Source organism: Thalassophryne amazonica, chromosome 13 (genome assembly GCF_902500255.1).
Source record: "Thalassophryne amazonica chromosome 13, fThaAma1.1, whole genome shotgun sequence".
In the NCBI taxonomy this organism is placed as follows: domain Eukaryota; kingdom Metazoa; phylum Chordata; class Actinopteri; order Batrachoidiformes; family Batrachoididae; genus Thalassophryne; species Thalassophryne amazonica.
In genome coordinates, this window is record NC_047115.1 from 61978506 (window position 1) to 62005134 (window position 26629).

General features: G+C 39.6%; 1 protein-coding gene and 1 long non-coding RNA gene across 4 annotated transcripts in view; both read right to left on the reverse strand.

The window, feature by feature from the left end:
- kiaa1841 (KIAA1841 ortholog) overlaps positions 1-8024 on the reverse strand; it is a 28818-nt gene extending 20794 nt beyond the window's left edge. For 2 of the 3 annotated variants that reach the window (XM_034185143.1, XM_034185141.1), the window contains exons 1-3: positions 7937-8024; positions 3820-3971; positions 3548-3719 (exon numbers count right to left, since the gene is read on the reverse strand). In XM_034185143.1, coding sequence (XP_034041034.1) covers positions 3548-3719; positions 3820-3969 — 322 coding nt within the window. In that variant the 5' untranslated portion in view covers positions 3970-3971; positions 7937-8024. Of the gene's footprint in view, positions 1-3547; positions 3720-3819; positions 3977-7578; positions 7656-7936 lie in introns of those variants that run through there. The other variant, XM_034185142.1, reaches the window with a different exon arrangement.
- Positions 8025-19491: 11467 nt separating this feature from the next.
- LOC117523569 lies at positions 19492-26454 on the reverse strand. Its single transcript, XR_004564545.1, has 3 exons — positions 25723-26454; positions 23605-23611; positions 19492-19501 (listed from the first exon to the last, which is right to left on the reverse strand). It is a non-coding gene; the product is annotated as an uncharacterized LOC117523569 (long non-coding RNA).
- Positions 26455-26629: the final 175 nt, after the last annotated feature.

The window sequence follows — 26629 nt, forward strand, 5'->3', positions numbered from 1 at the left end:
AGAGTATAAGTCACACTGGTCCAAAACTGCCTCTTTAGGAGAAAAAAGTGTGCAAGTTGTATTTATCATCTCCCTCTCATCTATTCTCACTCTTGTATGGCTAGCATACTGACATAGTATGGAACTATGGTTTCTATCCCTTTAACTCATCTTATTAGCAATAGAAGAGGGTCTGTTAATGAAGCTCAGGGCTAGCTGCTAGTGATCACCTTTGTATTCTCTCCGCTTCCCTGTCGATTTACTGCTGGTGAACTTATAACTAGGTGCAGTTTTTCCGGCTGACTGATTCTGCTTTTTTCTCTCTGTCCCAAGGCACTGATGACATCATGCAAGGCTGACAGCTCCGCACCACAGAGCGCTGGACTGACCACAAGATGCCATGCTTACTCATGTGAAGCACCTTGAGGTGACTGTGTTGTGGTGATTTGACGCTGTATAAATTAAATAAATGAGAAAAAAAAAAATCACTTCATGCAGGAAGACACAAAATGGATTAAATTGCTGTAGGTTTTTTTTTTTTTTAACAGTTTTTACAGCTACCGGCTTTACTTTTTGTTATAGACACCTTTTATTTTAAGTAGAATTATTATCATAAAATCTAAAATAAACGGGAACATCACCAATTTAAAAAATTTTTTTGGAATGATTTTGAAGTGTGTTAGAAAAGGGATTTCTCCCCTCACCCAGCTGAGTGACTAAATGCCAGTCACTACAATTATACATTTAACATCTCGTCATAATTGTTCAGGTGCGCTACACTGCTATATATTATAAATAATTACCTTTGAGACGATTCCAAATGTGTTTCACCGCACAATGCAGACAAGACAACCTGCAGCTGTAAATTATTTCTGTGATTCTGTAAGCGATGAGATAATTATTTCATCAGCCACGTTCTGAGAGCAAATGCGTCATCGGCTCCAAAAGTATTATTTTACTTCAGTTTAGTGTTGAAAGTTTACAGAGAGCTGATATGTTCCAGCTTCCAAATTCTGCCAACATAAGGTACAATGTCACACAATCCAGACTGGGCACACAGAACGCATTATTAATTCCACATTAAATCCATTTTTGTATTGTACTGAAATAATTCAGCTTCGAGTAAAATTCCATTCCAGATGGTACAGGCCCTTCCAAAGTTACAGTAAAAATCCAAAAATCAATTATTTTTGCAGATAATCACGAGTCAATTTTATTCCAGGCACTGCCAGGCAATAGTGTATTAACATGGTATACAACTTCATATTCATGCGTTGCACAGGTATGACACGCTGCAAGAAACACCAATCTATCACCCAAAAGTCATGGAAAAAGTAGCAAAACTAACCAAATTGCAGCATTTTCCAGCTGTTTCTTGACAAGACCTAGGAGCGCCAGTGAGCGGAGGCCACTGATTTGCCCGTTCTCAAAATATCACACACACACGGACACAAACATCTGTTTGTTTGCACTGTAACAGCACAGCACACACACAGACATGGATGTCTGTTGCTGTGCATTTCAATCTTGTCGCGCATTTATACATGTTGTCATGCTCTCACATTAATGCATGACATTGTCCCACATTTCACCAATTTAACCTGCAAGAAAAAATTTGAGGGGAAATACATAAAACCTATGAAAGTAAATGATGAGGGTGCTCCTCTAGTCAAGGTGGAATGTCTATGTAACAATCGTGTCAATCACAACGGGATCACACGTCAACAACAATCTCACTCCAGGGGCATATCTCTATTTGGGAGCTCTGGCATTTTTACGGTGCAGTTCTTTTAGTCATTAGAAAGCGCTCTTTGGTATTTGATGAAGTCATTTATTCATACATATTTGCTTGAAGTGAGCATGACTGCTAATTGTATTTTATCCAGAGCCGACATGAGGAAAAGCTCAAATCAGTAACGTCATGATGATCGCTTGTTGAAAGAAAGCTTTAAGAGTGACCTGATTGTTTTAAACGTGTGCTGAAAGTAATCAAGCGCTGTTGTTTTTAAAATGAAAAGGCAGTTTAATGGTGTGTTTCTCATTTCAAGTGTAAAGAAAATTTGTGGTCGTGAATTGTGATTTTTTTTTCCCGTATGCAAGTCACACCAGACTATAAGTCCCGAGACCTCTCAAACTAGTAAAAACAAAACAAAAAAAGTGACTTATACTCCAGAAAATATGGTATATGCTACAGTTTATCTTTGGTTACAATTTAGGCCTCAAAAGATGTTCACTTTTTTCTGCAGAACCTTCAGCTAAAGAAAAAATATTTTGTAATTTTGTTAGTCTGAGGTAGAAATTTGTTTCATAGGTTGTTGGCAAACCTACCAATAAACAAAAGAATCAAACCTTACACAACAAAAAGGTTGCACCTGGCCTAGAAAGGAAACTTTTAACTTCTGGTGAAAAACAAGATAACAGTTTCTTGGCAGCAATATTCATTGTACTTTACTTATTTCAGAATTCCTGTTAATTGACTTCAGAAGGTGAATAAAGCTAACTGAGCCTGAAATGATTTGCTAAGATCCCAGATAACAAGTTACATGTGCAATCCAATCTTTTTCACGTTGGGGTGAGGACAGTTAGTGATTTACTAAGAGTAAAAGTGCAATTGATAGTGGGTGGTAATGTGACGTAGACAGCAGTATGTAAATGAGAATTAGTTCGTGTAAATGGCCGTAAGCACAAAATAAAATGAAATCAGCCATGTAAGTTAAATTACTGGATGCAGGTGTGAAAGACTTCTCTATCTAGATCTAATATACATGGAAGACAACTCAGTGCTCGAATAGCAGTGGATTTTGATTTACCTAATGCTGTCTATATTATATTGATTTTCATTATTTCTCTGATGTTTGTCTAATCTATTTTTAATACTGATTACAATCTGTGCTGTTATACATCCTTAGGCAGGCTGTTCCATGTATCCACCATGCTCATTGTAAATGAGAATTTCCTCAAATCCAGATGTGATCTTTTAAATAACTTCTTGCTGTGAACCCTTCTGTTGTCTTCTGGTAATGGCAGTATGCCCCTTGAGCTTCGTTACACACAAACTCTGTAACATAACTTGGGAATTTTTCACAGGCTAGCAATAAAAAAAAAGAAAAGAAATCTCCTATTTCAGAAATTTAATTATTCTTCCATCCATGGTATTGAAGCATACAGGAGATTAAGTATACTGTGTTCTGCAAACAGACAACAGTGTGCGCAGAGCAGACACAGCTATGCATTCCACCACTGTACACAGCTGTCTGTGGTGTGCATGTCTGTAGTGTGTGCTTCGTGCACAGCACAGACAGCTGTATGCTCTCTGTGCTAAATTTTCTGTTGACCATGATAAAGGTCAATAAACCTTGATAAAGGCAAAATGCACAATATGTGCTATTTTACATATCTGATTAAGACCCAAATGAACAAGTCTTAATTGAACTAATCTTAAGTAGACTGCTGTGTACAAGGAATGAATTTTGTCAACATGGCATATAAATAAAATAAAAGCTAATCCACATATTTTAAGATGTAATGATTGTTTTTGTCTGTACCGGTCTGACTGACACTGACTAACCTGACACTTTGCTGGTGCTTTGGGTGCTTCCTGTTTCCACCACCTCCCCAGAGTCCAACAGTGTGGACAGTGCATCTGAAGGAGAGCTGCTGCCTTCAGTCACGGTGTTACACTGGTTATCCACATGAAGAAAACCTCCTGAATTTTTCAGCTCCTCAAATCGATGAGCGCACTGTAACATCACATTAAATGGTATGGCCTCCTTTCTTGTTGATGTGTGACAAAAATCATGGATGGATTAACTGATACGTGGGTGAAATGCCCATAATTACCTCCTTTGGAGTGAAGTCTGGGACAAGCTTGGCTACATTGTCCCAGTTTATGGGTTGTGGCACTCGCCACAGTGAGCTCAACACCATGTCCAACACAAGAACATTGTTGTTGTAGGGAAAGTTGTTGTTGTCCACGCTGAAGCGGCTCATCGCTACAGTAACAGAGACAAAAAGCAGAAAATGACTAATGAGCACCTCTATCTGTTTGCCATTTTATCTATCTATACACACACACACACACACACACACACACACACACACACACACACACACACACACACACACACACACACACACACACACACACACACACACACACACACACACTAGGGATACACTTTTTATTTTTTATTTTTTCTCTAAAACAATTTCCTGTATCATATTTTGATGAGATTTTATGCATGAGTAACTAAAGTGAACTCACTTTTGAGATATCTTTAAAAGGTTCACCCATGAACCCATGTTTGTACTCATGCAAAACCTGTCTGAACATGGGCAAGGCTGCAGAGATGCAAAATCTCATTCACGCTTTCAGTAAATTATTAGTATAAAATACTTCAATGGAGATTAGATTGGGTCGTGCTTTTCCCCTTTTTTATTATTCAACGAGGGTTCTACTTTTTGGAAACACACCCAAATGCAACAGAGTATAAAAATTTAAAAGTTAGTCATGGGTGTACTTTTTCAATCAAATACACAAAAACATTGATTTTAATTGATTTCCAGTGAAAACTTATCAGAATATGATACAGGACTATGGGGTTGCAAAAAAGTTGTATCTCTAATATACACACACACATACAAATACACTGAACAAAAATATAAACGCAACACCTGTTTTTGCTCCCAGTTTTCATGAGCTGAACACAAAGATCTAAAACATTTTCTATATACACAAAAGACCAATTTCTCCAAAATATTGTTTACAAATCTATCTAAATCGGTGTGAGTGAGCACTTCTCCTTTGAAGACATAATCCATCCCACTTCACAAGTGTGACATAAAGATGATGACTAGATAGCATGATAATTGCACAGGTGTGCCTTAGGCTGGCCACAATAAAAGGCCATTATAAAATGTTCAGTTTTATCACATAGCACAATGCCACAGATGTCACAAGTTTTGAGGAAGCATGCAATTTCCATGCTGACTGCAGAAATGTCCACCAGAGCTGTTGCCCGTGATTTGAATGTTCATTTCTTTACCATAAGCCGTATCCAAAGGCGTTTCAGAGAATTTGGCAGTACATCCAACCAGCCTCACAACCACCATGTGTAACCACACCAGTCCAGGACCTCCACATCCAGCATGTTCACCTCCAAGATGGTCTGAAACCAGGCACCCAGAAAGGCTGCTGCAAAAATCACTTTGCAAAACCAAAGAATTTCTGCACAAACTGTCAGAAACTGTCTCAGGGAAGCTCATCTGCATGCTCGTCATCCTAATCGGGGTCTCCACTTGAATGCAGTTCATCGTCGTAACCGACTTGAGTGGGTAAATGCCCACATTCAATGGCGTCTGGCTGCTGATTAACTATGTGAAGGAGATGTGTTGCACTGTGTGAGGCAAATGGTGGTCACACCAGATACTGACTAGTTTTCTGACTCACCCAGAACCCCCCCCCCCCCCCCCAATAAAGCAAAACTGCACATTTCAGAGTGGCCTATTATTGTGGCCCGCCTAAGGCACACCTGTGCAATAATCATGCTGTCTAATCAGTATTGTTGATATGCCACACCTGTGAGGTGGGATGGATTAGCTCAGTAAAGGAGAAGTGCTCACTAACACAGAATTAGTCAGATTTGTGAACAATATTTGAGAAAAATAATTATTTTGTGTATATAGAAAATGTTTTAGATCTTGAGTACAGCACATGAAAAATGGGAGCCAAAACAAAAGTGTTGCATTTATATTTTTGTTCAGTGTATATTCCAACTTAAAAGCTGGTGGTGGTAGAAGGATGGGGAAGAGAAGAAAAAAAAAATCACTGCCCCACTACCATGATTAGGGAAGTCTGCATCCATTTTAAAGTAGCTTTTGAAAGTTTTTCCTTCTCTTTTATACCACTAGTATCCGTGACTAATTCCTTTGTTGTTTTACTTCAAACAAATAAATAAATACATACATTTTTAAAACAGTGGTACTTAAAGGTTTGTCAACCCTTGAGCTGTCTGAATTTTGAATGTCAAATTAAACAAAAATAACAATTCAGTCTTCTTTATATTAAAATTTTGAAAATGATGCCTTTTAAAACCAGCAAAAACTCTACAACTTGAGAGAAATAAAAAATATAAAAGTTAAACATAACTACATCATCACTTTTACAGAAGATTTTCTTTAGACAAGTCAGAGAATGGATACATGAACATTTTTAAGTCACTGAATAGGTCTTAAATTTCATTTACATCAATTTTTACAGAATTCAAACAGTAGCCTATGGTAAATCTGTCTGGAGGACGCAGTTATCAAAAATTGAGTGACCGTGCAAGCCACCAACTCTGTAGGTGTTATGAGCTTCTGTGGCTGTGATTGGAGAAATTGTGCACAGTGCAACTTGTCGGTTGCATCACCACTCACAGCTTCACAGTGGAGTAGAGCACAGACAGACTTTCATACAAGAAAATAGATCACATCTAGACTTGAATCTCCCATGTGCCTTCTGGCAAACTGGAGTTGAATTTCACATCGTTTGGAAAAAAACTTTTGTGTTCGACTCTGCCATGAAGTTGTCATGCAACAGACACAAATTGCACCATACAGAATTTCTCCAGTTCCAGCCAAAGACGCCTATACCATCTTCAGACTTGTCACGGGTGCTTTATGACTCCCCTCATGAGTTTTCTTGCATGGTCACTCAGTATTTGAGAACTGCATACTCCAGGCAGATTTACCATACAGCCTGTACTTCATAATGTTTGATGTAAATGAAGTCCAAGACTTCAGTGACTTGGAAAATGTTCATGTATATCCCCTGACAGCTAAAGAAAACTGTCTGTAAAGGTGTTGATTTAACCTTTAAGCTTAGAATTATGTTAGTTTTTTCCTATTACTTATGGCATTTGAAAACAGAGGGACGGTGTACAAAAATGGTTTGATTCTTGCATATGCCTTCTGGAAAACCATAACTAAAATTTCTTGTCATTTAAAAAAATAAAATAAAAATCCTTCTCTATGCCACTCCATCATGACTGTTGAGGTAACACACAAAAGAAGTAAAGAACTACTTCAGGGTTGACAGATTCTTGGTAGCTTCCCTCACTTAGCTGCTTCTTGTAGGGTCACTCAGTAGCTGAGAACGGCCAACTCATCGCACATTCAGCATACAGCATTATACTGTTTGTATTTCTTAATGGTTGATTCAGTGATACTCATGTATCCATCCCCTGACCCATCTAAAGAAAGCTGGCTGTGTAAGTAATGATTTATATTTAAAATAATGCAAACATTTAAACTGTTTGTGCTAAATATAAAAATGGGTCATTTTTGTTAACCCCCTATAATTTAAGCTGAAATTCTACACAACAAACACATCTTGACTGATTCATTTTAAACTCAGAGGCAAAATGTAAAAACTGTCACTGTCCAAATATTTATGGACCTGGCTGTCTGCTAGCACAGGCCGAATCTGTCCTCCAGCTGGTTCAAGACCAGCATAAAGATGTTTTTACGCCTCATTAAAAAGCTCAACCACCAGTCAGCACAATTCAAAAGTGAAGATAAAGTCCATACACTCACCTCCAGTCACAATTCCTCCCTGATGTAAATTGTTTTACGATACTGATGCTTCCTGCCGGCTGCAGCCACAGCTAATGCGAAACATGATGTGCTGCCTTCACGTGCTCCTCAAAAGCTCGGAATTCTGAGTACCAGCCACTTACTTTAGCCTATAATTTGAAGATACTTTGTAATATCTTTATATATTACATATATACGCAACCTCTCCAGTCGACTGAATTAAGGAAGTTCTGTAAAACGTAAGTATTTTCAATCGTCAATGAAATCACCGAAGCTTCGGAAACTACTCGCATGTTTCTAAAAAAAAAAAAAAAAAAAAAAAAAAAACGCCGTCACACTTAAGAAAAATAAGGTAAACTCGTTACGTTGATCAAATGCTCACCAAGTCCTAAAACAATCCAGTCTCAGACAGGACAATAGATATGATGGTGCATTTGGTGAACTCTTCTGTTGTCGCAGTGCAGCACGCCTGGAAAGGCGTCATGTTGCTAGGAGACAAAGCCGCAAATCTAATCTTTCGGTCGTAAATTATCTTTAGATCCACTGATAACGGGGAAACCAGTAAATGCAAAATATCTTAACTTATATAGATTAGAGTTGAGAGTTACATTAAGGTACAGTAACGGCTTTGGTGAGGAAAGGTTGACTGACCTTGACTTTGCAGATGATGCTGTGATCTTTGTGACAATATAAAAAAAATAATAATAATAATAATAATACATCAAAAGCACAGACTGCAGAATCACACATGATTACATTGCAGGTGACACATTTATTCACAGTTTTAACAGCATTTTTGCTATTACAAAATTTAATAGTTTTCAAGTAATCAGCAAAATATTTACAAAAGACATTAAAACTGGGTTTTGGTTTGAAAAGTTATATCTATGCATATGAAATTTGCCTAAAATAATCAATAGATTTATAATATATAATACAAGTCCTGGTGGATCCGACCTTCTTCCATTTACAGATAATGGAGGCCACTGTGATCATTGGGACCTTCAAAGCAGCAGAAATGTTTCTGTACCCTTCCTCAGATTGGTGCATAGAGGCAATCCTATCTCAGATGTCTACAGACAATTCCTTTGACTTCATGCTTGGTTTGTGCTCTGACATGCACTGTCACTTGTGGAACCTTACATGTAGACAGGTATGTGCCTTTCCAAGTCATGTCCAATCAACTGAATTTACCCCAAGTGGACTCCCAATTTAGCTGTAGAAACATCTCAAGGATGATCAGTGGAAACAGGATGCACCTGAGCTCAATTTTGAGCTTCATGGCAAAGGCTGTGAATACTTACGTACATGAGATTTCTTACAGGTTTTTTTTGTTTGTTTGTTTGTTTTTAATTTTTAATAAATTTGCAAAAAACAAAAAAACAAAACAAAGAAACAAACAATGTTTTTCACAATGGGCCTCATGTATCAACGTGCGTACGGCGATATTTGAGCGTATGTGGGGTGTACGCCAAAACGGCTGCGCTACTTGGCATTTATCAATGTGGTCGTTGGCGTACGCTGCGCTGAAAATATACACCAGGTCGAGAGGTGGCGTAAATTATACACCAAAATGAAAAAAGCACTAGAATCCACATGCAAATGAAACTGATCAACATGATAAACAGTGCCATTATACAAATCAATGCATATGTTATATAAATAACACTTTCCTGATTATACTACATAATAATCAATACAAATCCCGCTTTTGCAGGATTTCTGGTCTATCGAGCACGATCCGTGGCCACAGCACTGACTGCAAAGAAAGCGCTGCTCACCTTTTTCTCCAGAGCCTGGAGCCAGAGCAGCGCTGAGCTTAACTTTATGTGGTGTGATCGTTTTAGACAATAAATTGATAATTACAATTGTAGTGTTGTCATTCCCTTCACTCGTGCTGCAATCAGGTTTTGTCTTCTCCATTCGTTTGTCACAATAAAATAAATGAAATACATTTTAAGAATAAAGAAATCTGAAAAATTAGGCGTGTCTTATTAATTGAGCGAGCAAATATCCACGTCAAGAATTATTGACATGTGAAAAGAGAATACAGTGGTCCCTCGCTATAACGCGGTTCACCTTTCGCGGCCTCGCCGTTTCGCGGCGTTTTTAGTCCAATTTTGCATGCTTTTTTTTTTTTTTTTACAGTGTTCTGTGTTCTGCGTGTCTGTTTATAAGAATCTTCTCGCCCAGAAGAAAAAAGAGCTCCAACAAGTACTCATAACTGTGTTTGTCACTCGGAAACAGACACCTGCAGCCAGGTGTGAGTGGAAAAAGGCCCGGCGTCAGGACGAAGAGGCCCGATCTGTGAAATACTGGTCAGTCACTATTAATAATTTCTTATGTGTCCAACCTCGTATGTTGATCGTTAAAATTAAATTCGTTAGTTCTAAAAGCCATCATAATTATTTATAGGAAAATGTTCTATTTTTATTTCTCAAACAAATGTTTGGGCCTAAAAACAGTTTGGTCTTATTTTTCTACTAAGGTTTGAACTTTGAGAGTGTTTCCACATGAGAGAAAAGCGAGAAAATGTTCCTGCCTGATTGAGAAAGTGTATAAGCTGTGTAGTGAGGGGTTTTACAGTTTTGAAACGTCTATAATAATTGTAAAAAATAATGCTGGCTACGTCGCAGTTTCGCGTATTACGAGCTATTTTTAGAACGTAACTCCCATGATAAACTAGGGACCACTTTGATACGACGGCCGCGTTTGACGCTCTATTGGCACGCGTGGTGATTGGTGGAGTTCTTTTTCTTTGCCGTCTTCCTGGCTTCCATGTCGTAAAATGAGGGTGTGTCTGAAGCAGAGTTTGAATATTTATGGGAGTGTTTATTATAATTACGATTGTTTTCACCTGCCGCATTTATCAAGGTCACGTCAGGCGTACGCTGGAAATGGGCAGGTGCGCACTGCTTGATACATGTCACGGCAACTTTGGTGTACTTCAAATTTACACTGTAAATTTACTCCACAAGTGTGCAACTTTGATACATGAGGCCCATTGTCACTATGGGGTATTGTGTGTAGAATTTTGAGAGAAAAAATTAATTTCATCCATTTTGGAATGAAGCTGCAACATAAAATGTGAAAAAAGTGAAGCGCTGTGAATACTTTCCAAATGCACGGTATATTAAACCTCTTGAGGAAGTGCTTTACAAGGTAATATTTGTCTGAGCTGAACTTTTCTACCTGTTATTAAGACATCTGGTATTAATGGCTGGGCGAATTGGAGACTTGGCTCCGCACCGTGGAAAATTCTACAGCTAGCCAGGCCCCTGTAGTCGGTGCGGACCAAGGTAGCTTAGCCGCCGTTAGTTCCCTTCCAGCAGATCCCGAGCAGCCGGGAAAGCAGGCCGACTGGGTGACTGTGAGGAGGAAGCGTAGCCCTAAACAGAAGCCCCGTGTACACCGCCAACCCGTTCACATTTCTAACCGTTTTCCCCACTCGGCAACACACCCGCTGAGGATCAAACTCTGGTTATTGGCGACTCTGTTTTGAGAAATGTGAAGTTAGCGACACCAGCAACCATAGTCAATTGTCTTCCGGGGGCCAGAGCAGGCGACATTGAAGGAAATTTGAAACTGCTGGCTAAGGCTAAGCGTAAATTTGGTAAGATTGTAATTCACGTCGGCAGTAATGACACCCGGTTACGCCAATCGGAGGTCACTAAAATGAACATTGAATTGGTGTGTAACTTTGCAAAAACAATGTCGGACTCTGTAGTTTTCTCTGGGCCCCTCCCCAATCGGACCGGGAGTGCCGAGTAGCCGCATGTTCTCCCTGAATTGCTGGCTGTCTGAGTGGTGTCCAAAAAATGAGGTGGGCTTCATAGATAATTGGCAAAGCTTCTGGGGAAAACCTGGTCTTGTTAGGAGAGACGGCATCCATCCCACTTTGGATGGAGCAGCTCTCATTTCTAGAAATCTGGCCAATTTTCTTAAATCCTCCAAACCGTGACTATCCAGGGTTGGGACCAGGAAGCAGAGCTGTAGTCTTACACACCTCTCTGCAGCTTCTCTCCCCCTGCCATCCCCTCATTACCCCATCCCCGTAGAGACGGTGCCTGCTCCCAGACCACCAATAACCAGTAAAAATCTATTTAAGCATAAAAATTCAAAAAGAAAAAATAATATAGCACCTTCAACTGCACCACAGACTAAAACAGTTAAATGTGGTCTATTAAACATTAGGTCTCTCTTCTAAGTCCCTGTTAGTAAATGATATAATAACTGATCATCATATTGATTTATTCTGCCTTACAGAAACCTGGTTACAGCAGGATGAATATGTTAGTTTAAATGAGTCAACACCCCCGAGTCACACTAACTGCCAGAACGCTCGTAGCACGGGCCGAGGCGGAGGATTAGCAGCAATCTTCCATTCCAGCTTATTAATTAATCCAAAACCCAGACAGAGCTTTAATTCATTTGAAAGCTTGACTCTTAGTCTTGTCCATCCAAATTGGAAGTCCCAAAAACCAGTTTTATTTGTTGTTATCTATCGTCCACCTGGTCGTTACTGTGAGTTTCTCTGTGAATTTTCAGACCTTTTGTCTGACTTAGTGCTTAGCTCAGATAAGATAATTATAGTGGGCGATTTTAACATCCACACAGATGCTGAGAATGACAGCCTCAGCACTGCATTTAATCTATTATTAGACTCAATTGGTTTTGCTCAAAATGTAAATGAGTCCACCCACCACTTTAATCATATCTTAGATCTTGTTCTGACTTATGGTATGGAAATTGAAGATTTAACAGTATTCCCTGAAAACTCCCTTCTGTCTGATCATTTCTTAATAACATTTACATTTACTCTGATGGACTACCCAGCAGTGGGGAATAAGTTTCATTACACTAGAAGTCTTTCAGAAAGCGTTGTAACTAGGTTTAAGGATATGATTCCTTCTTTATGTTCTCTAATGCCATATACCAACACAGTGCAGAGTAGCTACCTAAACTCTGTGAGTGAGATAGAGTATCTCGTCAATAGTTTTACATCCTCATTGAAGACAACTTTGGATGCTGTAGCTCCTCTGAAAAAGAGAGCCTTAAATCAGAAGTGCCTGACTCCGTGGTATAACTCACAAACTCGCAGCTTAAAGCAGATAACCCGTAAGTTGGAGAGGAAATGGCGTCTCACTAATTTAGAAGATCTTCACTTAGCCTGGAAAAAGAGTCTGTTGCTCTATAAAAAGCCCTCCGTAAAGCTAGGACATCTTACTACTCATCACTAATTGAAGAAAATAAGAACAACCCCAGGTTTCTTTTCAGCACTGTAGCCAGGCTGACAAAGAGTCAGAGCTCTATTGAGCCGAGTATTCCTTTAACTTTAACTAGTAATGACTTCATGACTTTCTTTGCTAATAAAATTTTAACTATTAGAGAAAAAATTACTCATAACCATCCCAAAGACATATCGTTATCTTTGGCTGCTTTCTGTTGTGTGGGCCGCCCAAAGAGGAGGTACTGCTGGCCTACGCCAGAGGGCGCCCTGCCTGTAGTCGGGTTTCAGGCCCCAGAGGGCGCAGTTACTACCCAGGAGCCAGGACTGACAGCTGTCAGCAATCACCATCATCATCACTATAAAAGCCTGGAGGAGACACCACATCTCTGCCGAGATATCAGTTTACCACTCAGGTAATTCTCTCAGCCGTTTTTCTGTGCCGAACGCACATACCTTGTTTGTTCTGAACCTTTTGCAGGAGTACCTGGAACTCTACTCGCAGCTGGAGCTGGGTTTGTGGACGGTGGGGGAGTGACGATCTTCACTTCTCATTCCACTTACGATAAGTAGTAGTTCAGGCTCTGCCGTTAACTTGTTCCAGAGTTGGAGGTGGAGGTGTTCCCTCCAAGTGGATAAACATTGTGAGTTGCTGACTGCTTACTGGGTGTCCACACACCCACCATTAACCTGTTTTTGTTCCTGCCAGCAGTACCGGATCTGACAGCTGAAGCAGAGGCCACCTGGGGACTCGGGACTTGGCGGCTTCAGTGTACTGCAGGTCTTCGTTGGCGGCGGAACCTTGTGGGCCCCGGCTCTTCTCTGGATAGGCGTCTCCTACCCTCGGGCCTGCCCACACGTCACCTGTTGTATTTTGTAATTGACTGTCTAAAAGCAGTATTCGACCTGTTGTGCACATTTGCCACAATAAATTGTATTTATTGGATTATCTATTGACCGTTCATTTGCGCTCCCTGTTGTGGGTCCGTGCATTACACTTTCCCCAACACTTTCAGTGATGCCGGTATTTGGTTAGACTCTTTCTCTCCGATTGTTCTGTCTGAGTTATTTTCATTAGTTACTTCCTCCAAACCATCAACATGTCTATTAGACCCCATTCCTACCAGGCTGCTCAAGGAAGCCCTACCATTAATTAATGCTTCGATCTTAAATATGATCAATCTATCTTTATTAGTTGGCTATGTACCACAGGCTTTTAAGGTGACAGTAATTAAACCATTACTTAAAAAGCCATCACTTGACCCAGCTATCTTAGCTAATTATAGGCCAATCTCCAACCTTACTTTTCTCTCAGAAATTCTTGAAAGGGTAGTTGTAAAACAGCTAACTGATCATCTGCAGAGGAATGGTCTATTTGAAGAGTTTCAGTCAGGTTTTAGAATTCCTCATAGTACAGAAACAGCATTAGTGAAGGTTACAAATGATGTTTTTATGGCCTCAGGCAGTGCTTGTTCTGTTAGACCTCAGTGCTGCTTTTGATACTGTTGACCATAAAATTTTATTACAGAGATTAGAGCATGCCATAGGTATTAAGGCACTGCGCTGCGGTGGTTTGAATCATATTTATCTAATAGATTACAATTTGTTCATGTAAATGGGGAATCTTCTTCACAGACTAAGGTTAATTATGGAGTTCCACAAGGTTCTGGGCTAGGACCAATTTTATTCACTTTATACATGCTTCCCTTAGGCAGTATTATTAGACAGCATTGCTTAAATTTTCATTGTTACGCAGATGATACCCAGCTTTATCTATCCATGAAGCCAGAGGACACACACCGATTAGCTAAACTGCAGGATTGTCTTACAGACATAAAGACATGGATGACCTCTAATTTCCTGCTTTTAAACTCAAATAAAACTGAAGTTATTGTACTTGGCCCCACAAATCTTAGAAACATGGTGTCTAACCAGATCCTTACTCTGGATGGCATTACCCTGACCTCTAGTAATACTGTGAGAAATCTTGGAGTCATTTTTGATCAGGATATATCATTCAATGCGCATATTAAACAAATATGTAGGACTGCTTTTTTGCATTTGCGCAATATCTCTAAAATTACAAAGGTCTTGTCTCAGAGTGATGCTGAAAAACTAATTCATGCATTTATTTCCTCTAGGCTGGACTATTGTAATTCATTATTATCAGGTTGTCCTAAAAGTTCCCTGAAAAGCCTTCAGTTAATTCAAAATGCTGCAGCTAGAGCACTGACAGGGACTAGAAAGAGAGAGCATATCTCATCCATATTGGCCTCTCTTCATTGGCTTCCTGTTAATTCTAGAATAGAATTTAAATTTCTTCTTCTTACTTATAAGGTTTTGAATAATCAGTTCCCATCTTGTCTTAGGGACCTCATAGTACCATATCACCCCAATAGAGCACTTCGCTCTCAGACTGCAGGCTTACTTGTAGTTCCTAGGGTTTGTAAGAGTAGAATGGGAGGCAGAGCCTTCAGCTTTCAGGCTCCTCTCCTGTGGAACCAGCTCCCAATTCAGATCAGGGAGACAGACACCCTCTCTACTTTTAAGATTAGGCTTAAAACTTTCCTTTTTGCTAAAGCTTATAGTTAGGGCTGGATCAGGTGACCCTAAACCATCCCTTAGTTATGCTGCTATAGACTTAGACTGCTGGGGGTTTCCCATGATGCACTGAGTGTTTCTTTCTCTTTTTGCTCTGTATGCACCACTCTGCATTTAATCATTAGTGATTGATCTCTGCTCCCCTCCACAGCATGTCTTTTTCCTGGTTCTCTCCCTCAGCCCCAACCAGTCCCAGCAGAAGACTGCCCCTCCCTGACCCTAGTTCTGCTGGAGGTTTCTTCCTGTTAAAAGGGAGTTTTTCCTTCCCACTGTTGCCAAGTGCTTGCTCACAGGGGGTCGTTTTGACCGTTGGGGTTTTTCTGTAATTATTGTATGGCTTTGCCTTACAATATAAAGTGCCTTGGGGCAACTGTTTGTTGTGATTTGGCGCTATATAAATAAAACTGATTTGATTTGATTTAATGTGCTGACTAATGTGACAAACAGGACCCCTTTCATCAGAATGTGCATCAAACGGTGAAAGGTTACACAGCTTGACACTCACTCACTTAAAACATGTGGATTTTGTTTTTTTCTTCTTCTTCTTCCTCTTCACAGCTATGGCAAATGTTCCAGCCTAACTTCCTTTTGAACACTTGTAATTGCACACTTGTAATTGATTGAAAAGAACCACCACGGTGATTTGTTGAGCTCCATCGTGGGATTTGTGTGTTTTGCACAGAGCAGTCGTACTCCTTGAAGGAACTCTTCCTGATGACAAACTGCACAGACTGTCTGGTCATCAATGAACAACTCATTTTTGGCAAAAACAGCTTTGAGTCTTGTGCTTTTCAGTGAGAATACAATCTGTAAAATCATCTGATCAGAGTTACAAAACACTGAACATTCACCATTAGATAAGATAAGATAAAACTTTATTGTTCTCACAGAGGAGAAATTCACGTTACGTCAGCTCTTAAAAACCATACAAGATGGCTGCAAGTAGAGGAAAATGTTCATCAACAGCATGTGCAAAGCAATAATAATACTTGTAACAGTACAATAAAATAAGAAAATGAGGGAGAAATAGAATATATATATATATATATATATATATATATATATATATATATATATATATATATAGTGAGGAAAATACGTATTTGAAAACCCTGCGATTTTGTAAGTTCTCCCACTTAGAAACCATGGAGGGGTCTGAAATTTTCATCTAAGGTGCATGTCCACTGTGAGAGACATAATCTAAAAAAAAAAAAATTACGGAAATCACAATGTATGATTTTTTAATAATTTATTTGTATGTTAAATGGTAAATGGACTGCATTTATATAGCGCTTTTCCATCTAACATACAAAGTGGACAGTGGACATTAGGGTTGACAACTCTCTGAAAAATAAATAAGGGACACCTCACCGCCAGGGCCGACCGGCCGACTGGCCATTGCCTTCACCCTTCCCAGCGTCTGTGTGAAATGATTTTTAACCATTTGACTGTTGACTTGACCCTGAATTTAGGTAGATGCATACATGCATTTGTTCTGATATGAACACGTGGAAAACAAATTATTATTTAGCAATTTCTTTTTAGTGCAAAATAAATTTTCACTCACAATTTCAATATGAGCATTCTGTCTTCTTTAAAAATAAATCTCTGTAGTGCTATTGCTTAACTTAAAATTGTATAAATTATCAAAAAAACAATAGAAAATTTGCATCATCCAAAACAATGTAACAGTGCACATTTACACATTTAGTGTAATAAAAAGTGCAAAAAATAAAGTCTGAAAAGTAAACAATACTGTTGTCGCACACCTTTTCCACCCAGCCATTTTCCTTTTCTCATTCTCCCTGTATTTTTGCATTCTTTTTTGTTTTTGTTTTTTTTTAGGAGTAGTAGTAACGACGTTACAGACATTGCTGTCCGTAGGCATATCTGCAGTGCCAGTGTCGGTGTCTGTATCGATATCAGCCATGCCGATTTGTTATTGTCATCCAGCGACCATCGTCGGCTCATGACGTCGGTATCTTCTTACGAGCAGATGTCCCTCGACCAATGAGATAAGAGTGATTCTGTATTGTCAACTCGTGTCTGTCAGCTCATTGGTGTAGAGCAGGAGAGAGGCTGGGATCAAATTTACCGTAAGTTTCCATATAAAGCGCCAGTCAATTCCATTGACATTTTACAGACTTTTGATTCTCACAGAAATACGGGACAAACTGCGTCCCGTTTCAGGTCAATACGGAACGCACACTTTTATTTCCAAATAAGGGATGATTCCGTTTTTCAAGGGACGGTTGGCAACCCTAGTGGACATGCACCTAAGATGAAAATTTCAGACCTCTCCGTGATTTCTAAGTGGGAGAACTTGCAAAATCGCAGGGTGATCAAATATTTATTTTCCTCACTATATATATATATATATATATATATATATATATATACACTCAACAAAAATATAAACGCAACACTTTTGGTTTTGCTCCCATTTTGTATGAGATGAACTCAAAGATCTAAAACTTTTTCCACATACACAATATCACCATTTCCCTCAAATATTGTTCACAAACCAGTCTAAATCTGTGATAGTGAGCACTTCTCCTTTGCTGAGATAATCCATCCCACCTCACAGGTGTGCCATATCAAGATGCTGATTAGACACCATGATTAGTGCACAGGTGTGCCTTAGACTGCCCACAATAAAAGGCCACTCTGAAAGGTGCAGTTTTGTTTTATTGGGGGGGGGATACCAGTCAGTATCTGGTGTGACCACCATTTGCCTCATGCAGTGCAACACATCTCCTTCGCATAGAGTTGATCAGGTTGTCAGTTGTGGCCTGTGGAATGTTGGTCCACTCCTCTTCAATGGCTGTGCAAAGTTGCTGGATATTGGCAGGAACTGGTACACGCTGTCATATACGCTGGTCCAGAGCATCCCAAACATGCTCAATGGGTGACATGTCCGGTAAGTATGCCGGCCATGCAAGAACTGGGACATTTTCAGCTTCCAAGAATTGTGTACAGATCCTTGCAACATGGGGCCGTGCATTATCCTGCTGCAACATGAGTTGATGTTCTTGGATGTATGGCACAACAATGGGCCTCAGGATCTCATCACGGTATCTCTGTGCATTCAAAATGCCATCAATAAAATGCACCTGTGTTCTTCGTCCATAACAGATGCCTGCCCATACCATAACCCCACCGTCACCATGGGCCACTCGATCCACAACATTGACATCAGAAAACCGCTCACCCACACGACGCCACACACGCTGTCTGCCATCTGCCCTGGACAGTGTGAACCGGGATTCATCCATGAAGAGAACACCTCTCCAACGTGCCAAACGCCAGTGAATGTGAGCATTTGCCCACTCAAGTCGGTTACGACGACAAACTGGAGTCAGGTCGAGACCCCGATGAGGACGACGAGCATGCAGATGAGCTTTCCTGAGACGGTTTCTGACAGTTTGTGCAGAAATTCTTTGGTTATGCAAACCGATTGTTTCAGCAGCTGATCGAGTGGCAGGTCTCAGGCGATCTTGGAGGTGAACATGCTGGATGTAGAGGTCCTGGGCTGGTGTGGGAGTGGGAGCAAAACCAAAGTGTTGCGTTTATATTTTTGTTCAGTGTATATATATATATATATATATACACATACATACACACACACACATGCACACAATTACCTTATTTTATTTTTAAATATCCAGGTAGGTAAAGCAGCATGCTGCTCCCTGCTGAATGCCCGTGGATGCCTGTGAAATTGATGAATACTGTCTTCAAAATACTAGTGTTATTTAGTCATTTTCTGGTCGTGTTTTTCCACAGAAATGTGTCCAGACAACATTCTGCCCACAGACGGCCCAAGTATGTTGAGCTTAATGCTCAAAGCCAAGACTGCAAGTCTGGATACTTTCTTTGATCTCTTTGTCAACTGATTTATAATCAAATACAAATCACATTTTGTGCAGTATTGCTTTAGAAGGTTTTGTAAGGTACACAAGAAGATGTTCTTCACCCACCCCCCAAATTATTTATGAGAACGGTATTGTCTGCTCCACATACCCAATGATAACCAATTGGCATGTACGACACATACCGGTAGCCTGATCCCTAGAACCCCAATGGTTTTGGTGTCTGAAAACCTAATGTCAAGATCAGCTCAATCCAGATTCTGATCAATCATCGTGGGAATAAACACAGTAAGACACCATCTGTCCTCCTCTCGCACTGTATTTCTGTTATGTTCCTCATATTTAAACCAGTTAACTCAATAGCTGACCAAGTTTTGCATTAGTCTTGACAGCCAGAAGTCCAGTGTCCAAACCTCACTGGGGCAACAAAGATATGTTGCTTGGTTACAAACGCCCCAAAAGGATGATCACTTATGGAAAACTATACCTTCCAGATCTCGAGTGCCATATCTTGCCAGGATGGTAGAGAAAGCAAATATAACTGGCAATAGACAGTACTTTTACAGACGAGCCACAGTCTCAGGAGAAGACCCTGCTGTGCTCAGCTACATCAAAAATCAACAAAATGAATTCATGAAAATAACTGCATGGATATATGAAAAATATGACATCACCATTGTATCTTGACATAGCACTGCTGTGCTCATGGTAAAACAATCAGTCACCATGCTAATATTAGTCCAACATGAATAAGGCAATACTGGAGTAATAACCCAAATTTTAACTTCTTTCTGTATGTGTGTAAAACTTTACCGCATTCTGAAAAAGGTATGAAGTTCATATTTCTGTAAGCTTTGCTTGTCTCTGTGATTTCCTTTTCACAAATAGCTGTTATGTCTGTTGAGCTCAGTTAAAAGCATATAATTCTGATTTGTATTAATTGGGAAATGTCAGTTTGTTACCAAGTTAACGGTTTGATAGTTTAACCTTACAGCTGGTGTTGCATATTTGTGTTAGGTTTGCGACAATGACAGCACGGGAACTGCAGCACCAAACTGTTCCTTACAATTATGTTTTGTCCAAATTGAGGAACAAGAAGAAAATAGAAGTTTAAGGTATTTCTTCTTCCACACAAGTGCCAATTGGTGCATGTTTGGTTTTTTTATTGTATTTTGGTTATTTTTTTTTAGTTGGTTCTATGTCTATCTTTGTGGCACTGCTCAAACTTCAGTCTTTGAATTCCAGATGTTGGATTTATTCTGGCCTCAGCTCTGGCATGCCTGCAGGTTTGGATTGTGCCTGCAATTTAGCGCTCACCTGATTTTAGTAAGTGAGGACCTTAGTCAAAAGCACGACAACATTTTCAGCATGTAACAGATTTCTTATTAAAACTTGCATTATTAACTGTTTAATTAGTCATTCTGGCCTATGTAAATCTTGCGCCTCCAGCACACAAAATAGCAGAAAACTAAAGCTGTGCTGCAGAAAAATACACAACTGAGAGTTCAAAGCTTCATTCTTTCTTTCCTTAAAGGGTTCATTTCAAGAGCATACTGTAGTTACAAATTCATTTATCCACCAGATGTTGCACACCAATTCCTCATCCCTGCTCATAAAAAAAAAAAAAAAATTAACAACACCCATATGCATTATTCATTTCATTTAATTTTGCACTGATCACAGTCAAACATCACTTATACAATGGATGGAGAATATCCTCAAGAAGACATCAAATGCTGGAAAGCAGCAACTTTGAAGGAATGTATACACTCGTATACATTTTTCAGTTCTTAGTGATCAATCCCTTTGATAAAATAAGAATTTCCTTAATCTGTTAAAACTGATTCATATCTATTTTAATCTCACTCAGGCACAGCTGATTTGTACAGTCCATGGAGGAAAATATTAAAAGCTTTTCCTGAACTGTATTTATTCAATGTATAGGAGTTTAGACTGTGCTGACAAACTAAATGAAATTTTAAAGTGATTTAAATTCTGGACCAGTGGCTAGAAACTGAAATATGCAAAGTCTATTTTATTCAAAGATCATCAACAATGCGCATCATGAATGCACATCTTGCAGATTAACAATAGCAGATTATGTAAACAATGCACATCCAACATGAGTTTGCACTGCCACAAAAATGGTGATGATGTGCCACCACTAAGTAGCCCAGGGGTCTCATGTACAAAGACTTGCATGGATTTCCTACTGAAACATGCCGTACGCCAAAACCCAGAAACTGGCATAAGCACAGAAATATTCAGAGGTATCAAAGTGTGCATACGCATGGATCCAAACATGCTCCTTTTGTACATCCTAATCAACATGGAATTGAGCGCATATGCAGAACTACCAAATGCATCCCTGTCCACGCCCCCATCTGAATATGCAAATTTATTTAAATAGTTTGGTTGTGTTATTTGCTGGTACCATAAGTGTGGAGTGTAGTGTGCTTGACGACTTCTGCCATTGTCTCTGTGTTGTCGTGGGTAAAAAAAATAAAGTAGAGGCAGCGTGCAAAAACAACGAAAGCTGTGGTTCTGTCACTGTTCTCCCACGCAGCTCGCCGCAATATCAAAACAAAAAAGAAATGAGTACGTGTGTAAATGCTGAGGCCAGAGCAGCGCACACGTACTGAAGTAAAAACATTAGGTATGCGGTGGCCGACAGTGTGTGACATTCACAACATTAACACATGCATTTGAGAAATACTGACACAGAGTGATAGTTGGGGGCTTTTTAAGAAGCTCTCGTTTCATAATCAAGAAAAAGAAAACATTAATAATAACAAAAAACATATCTGAATGCGCACATGCCAAAATGTGCCCATGCTGGTTTTCACTCAGAACAATTACACAAACTAACCACCAAGAAACTATTTGTCCCAGCCTGCCTGTTCCCCATAGCCGGCACCATGAGGGGGCGTTTGGGGGCGATGCCCCCTCACGTCATCAACCTCGCCCCCTCGGATGTTAGAGTTATCAAAAAAATAAAAAAGAAAGAAAAAGAAATACTGGAAAATATAGCAAAATATTAGTTATTCAATAATATCACGTATTTAACAAATAAACCAAATTAATTAACTAAAGTAATTAATTTTAAAACAAACAGATATGGTGTGTGTCTGTGTTCAAGCGATTTGATAGGTTGAGGGTTGCGCTTGTCAGTGCGGCAGAGGGCGGTGCGTTTCCAACGCGTCGTGACGTCAGACGCGTCGCTTCGGAAGCGGCAAGGGGAGATTACTACGTCACACTCTGGCTGTTTCCACAACCTGAATAAAGTTCAGCGATCAAAATCTTGAATTTGCGTTGCCTGAACCACAAAAAAACCTTTAAAAAACAGCAGTAGAACGATTCTCCCATCACCCTGCTGGGAGAAGCTTTTTTCAGCTACTTTTCGGAGTGACACCGACCGAGGGAGGACTGACGTCTTGGTGGGATATCGATCGAACCGCGACAGCGGGCCAACCCGCACGGAGAAGCCGGCCTTCAGGCATCATCACTGGGCAGAGCGATCCAGGCCGCCGGGGTGATGGAGCAAACCCACTCAGTCCGAAATCTCCCACTTTTTGGATATATGCGAAGTCCCAGTTTGCCCAACGGAGTTTAGTTCTGCAGCTTTACTGAGGTGACAATAATGTAAAAATAAAACGTGAAGTTTACTGAACTGTGAAGGTTTAATGATCGGCTAACGTTAGCGTAGCCTTTTAGCACAGTTGATCTGAGTGAACACTTTTAATTTAAATGGTTCAGTCTTTTTTATTTTTACCAAATAAAGCTCAGCTTTAAATAACTTATTTTTTGGGGCGTTTTTTCCATCGTTTTTTTTTTTTTTTGCCGTTTTCCCCTTTTTTTAATGTATAAACTGTTTAGTGTTTCTTTATATTTAAAGAAATATTTTTATTTGTCCCAATCAGGCACATTTGCTGTGCAGACAACCAAACTTCCATTGATGAGCTGAACACCGCGAAGTCCAGTCGAAAGAAAACATCTCTGCTTTTCAGCAACACCACCAGAGTTAAAAACTACAGAAGAGATCTTCATCTGGTCCCGAGAATCCAGCAGAACATCACCTGCTTATAAATAAAAGGCTCTTTGAACAGCAACCATTTTATTATTTTTAAAAAAGCTGTTTAATTTTATATTTTAACAATAAATGAACGGATCATTAAAAATGTCCACGAATCAAAGTCAAAAGACATTTGCACAAGTAGAAGCTCTCCACTTATTGTGCTCAAATTCATATTTTAGAAATGACTGTCCTGATAACATTAAAGGCAATTACATATTTTGACGAAATTACAAGTTTAAATGACTATAAAAAATTCATCATGAGGTTTATGTCACAGAAATCCTACTTTACAATAACACTGCAGTCATTGTTAAATTATTTCCTTTTGCATTTATAATAAACATTTGTATTTATTTAGTGTTTGTTTTTCTGGTTGAAATGAGATATAATCTGCAGACATAAAAAATATACAAGTTTCCATGTTTTTTTATTTGTCTAAAAATAAATGTCTGAGGTTCCTTATGTTAAACAAGAAATTATCTAATATGAAATAACAGGTGGTTTTAATTTACAGATGAAAGGTTTTTAAAGAACCATTTATTGATTTATTTAGCTATTTTAATTACAAGTGTTCTAAACTTTTTTTTTAACAGTAATCAGACATTTTGAGGTAACAACAAAAAAACATTTCCAATGATTTTTCTTCAGAAAACTGCTCTCTAAATGAGCAGTCCTGTCACACGTTAATGTTTTGTACAGATCAGTGGTTTCTGCACCAATCGGATTGGTCCAATCCATTTTGTACAAATCAGTGGTTTCTGCACCAATCGGATTGGTCCAATCCATTTTGTACAGATCAGTGGTTTCTGCACCAATCCGATTGGTCCAATCCATTTTGTACAGATCAGTGGTTTCTGCACCAATCGGATTTGTCCGATCCATTTTGTACAGATCAGTGGTTTCTGCCACGAGTCTTCTGTGTTTTGGCACGACGCATCGTTCCTATTGGACAACACGAAGGTACGTCACAGCTCAGTGTCGAAAGTTGGCGCACCTCATCTCGACAGAACACTGGCTCTGTGTGGTATGCAGGAGATCACTTGACCGAGGGTCTATACGTTCAAATAATAATTAAAAAAATACTGTCATGACTCTTTACTCTTAGTCAGTCTCTTACAACGGTGTAGCCTAAATACATGAGCTTTCCAGGAGCGCACCCAATTCATTACGCACGCTCAGAGGCACGTCTCCTCCGGTGTGTACTTTTTTTTCGGGGAAGCGACCCCGCCCCCTGTGATAAACTCATCGCCCCCTTAATATTTTTTTTCTGGCGCCGGGCCTGCTGTTCACAATCCAACGCGTTTGCGCATCACATATGATTTGAACATTGATGGAATTAAATTGTTTCCCATTAACAAAAACAAATTCATCATGTGATGGCACCTTTATAGCAATGTGTGTGCATTCAACAGCTCCGATTACACTCGGGAAACCGGCTCTCACTGCAAATTGCGCTGTAATGTTGGAATGTGATGTACTTGGATGACATTCAGATGATTGCGTTCCACACAGCTGGCATGGCTCAGCTCAAGGTTGACTGGCACACTGCTGACCGATTGGCCAGCTCACGCTGGAATGTCCCTGTTGCCAGGACATCCAGCGTGGTCAGCACCTGTGTGGACACAGACAATGGCCTGGCTCCTCACTGTACTGCACTCTGGGCCAGCGTCTTCTACGTACAACTCTAGCCACAGTGGCCTTGATAATCAAAATTGGCTTATGAGCCAATTAGCGTCATTTGCAAGTAAATACACTCACAAACGCGTGGGTGTGTTAATTGTTCATCAGTGTGTTGCTGATGTGCACATCACTGATGGCTTTCACACCATTCACAGTTCCCAGCATCACCTTTACACATCGACAGTGGAACAATAACTGCAGAAATGTGCATATGCTAGCCAAAATTTTTACATGATGCACTGCACATTTCCACGGTCATTTCACTTTTCATACATCTGAACGTTACATGAGGCCCCTGATGTTCAGGCAGCCCTATGGATAGCTGGGAAGCTGACTGAGGACTCTGCCTGTCTGGGTTTGCGGTTGTCCTGGATTAAGCCTAAAATTGTTTGAATTACTTCCTGGACTCAGCCACCCTCAACATGGTGAAACCGTGGAACTTGATTCACTTATCTCTGCAGTGGCAATGTGTCTGGAAGCATGGCCCGTAAGGTAAAAAAAACAAAAATAAAAACAAGGGGGAAGTATTTATCAGAGATGCTCAACTCTTCTCATTTCACAGACTCAAGTTCTTGAGTCACTTAGAAAACAGAGCTGGCTTTTAATGAGTCCTTTGAATAACTTATCAAGAGTGCAGAAATCATAAGGTGGTGGTATTTGTTTCTATGCTCTGGACCATGCTAGGGTGGTGGGGAAGATGAAAGCTGCCACACCTGATCTGAGGTTTCGTTTAGGAATCAGTGGCTGAAAGGTTCTTGGAGACACTCCCATCATAACACTGAAACTCAAGGCTAACACACACTTGTTAGGAATTAATGTCAGCAGCTTGACGACAACATTAAACTGACCAACGCATTTTTAAGACATTTATTCTCAAAATATTTACAAAGTACTTCTTTACTCTCATAATCTGTTAAAATGTGCAAAATTAGCCCATTTCTCATTTACAAGAAAATTATCATGGCTTTGTGCCAGCATCATCAGTATGGACCATTCCAGGATGATATCCATATCAAAAGGTCACAGCCATTTTGGAAGACATACAGTGTTATAAAGCTGTAAGAGTTTGAGTTTTTAATGTCTTTGACAGGGTTGAACTTGGTAGGTTTTGTGCAGTTGCAAGTGTAGGAAAAATAAATAAATAAGAGACAAGATAAAGAAAAACATTCCTTCCTCCTACCAGCAGCTGCACATTAAGCACAGATGGATGACCTGCCAGAATCAGAGACTGAGTTTGGAAACAATCATTTAAATACTGCAGGTAAAAACTCACTTTCACCTGGATTCACATGTAGATAGCAAAAAGAAAAAAAAAACATCACAACAGTCATTACAGCAGAATCCCTCCCCCCATCATCTGCAGTAAATAATGAGTCGAGATGCTGTAATTTTACAGTATTATCAGACCTGAAATACTTTACTTGGACACAACAGCTTTTCAATAAGTGTTATATTATACACACACACACACACACAGTAGTGTAGTGGTGTTCAGAATAATAGTAGTGCTATGTGACTAAAAAGATTAATCCAGGTTTTGAGTATATTTCTTATTGTTACATGGGAAACAAGGTACCAGTAGATCCTCACAAATTCAACAAGACCAAGCATTCATGATAT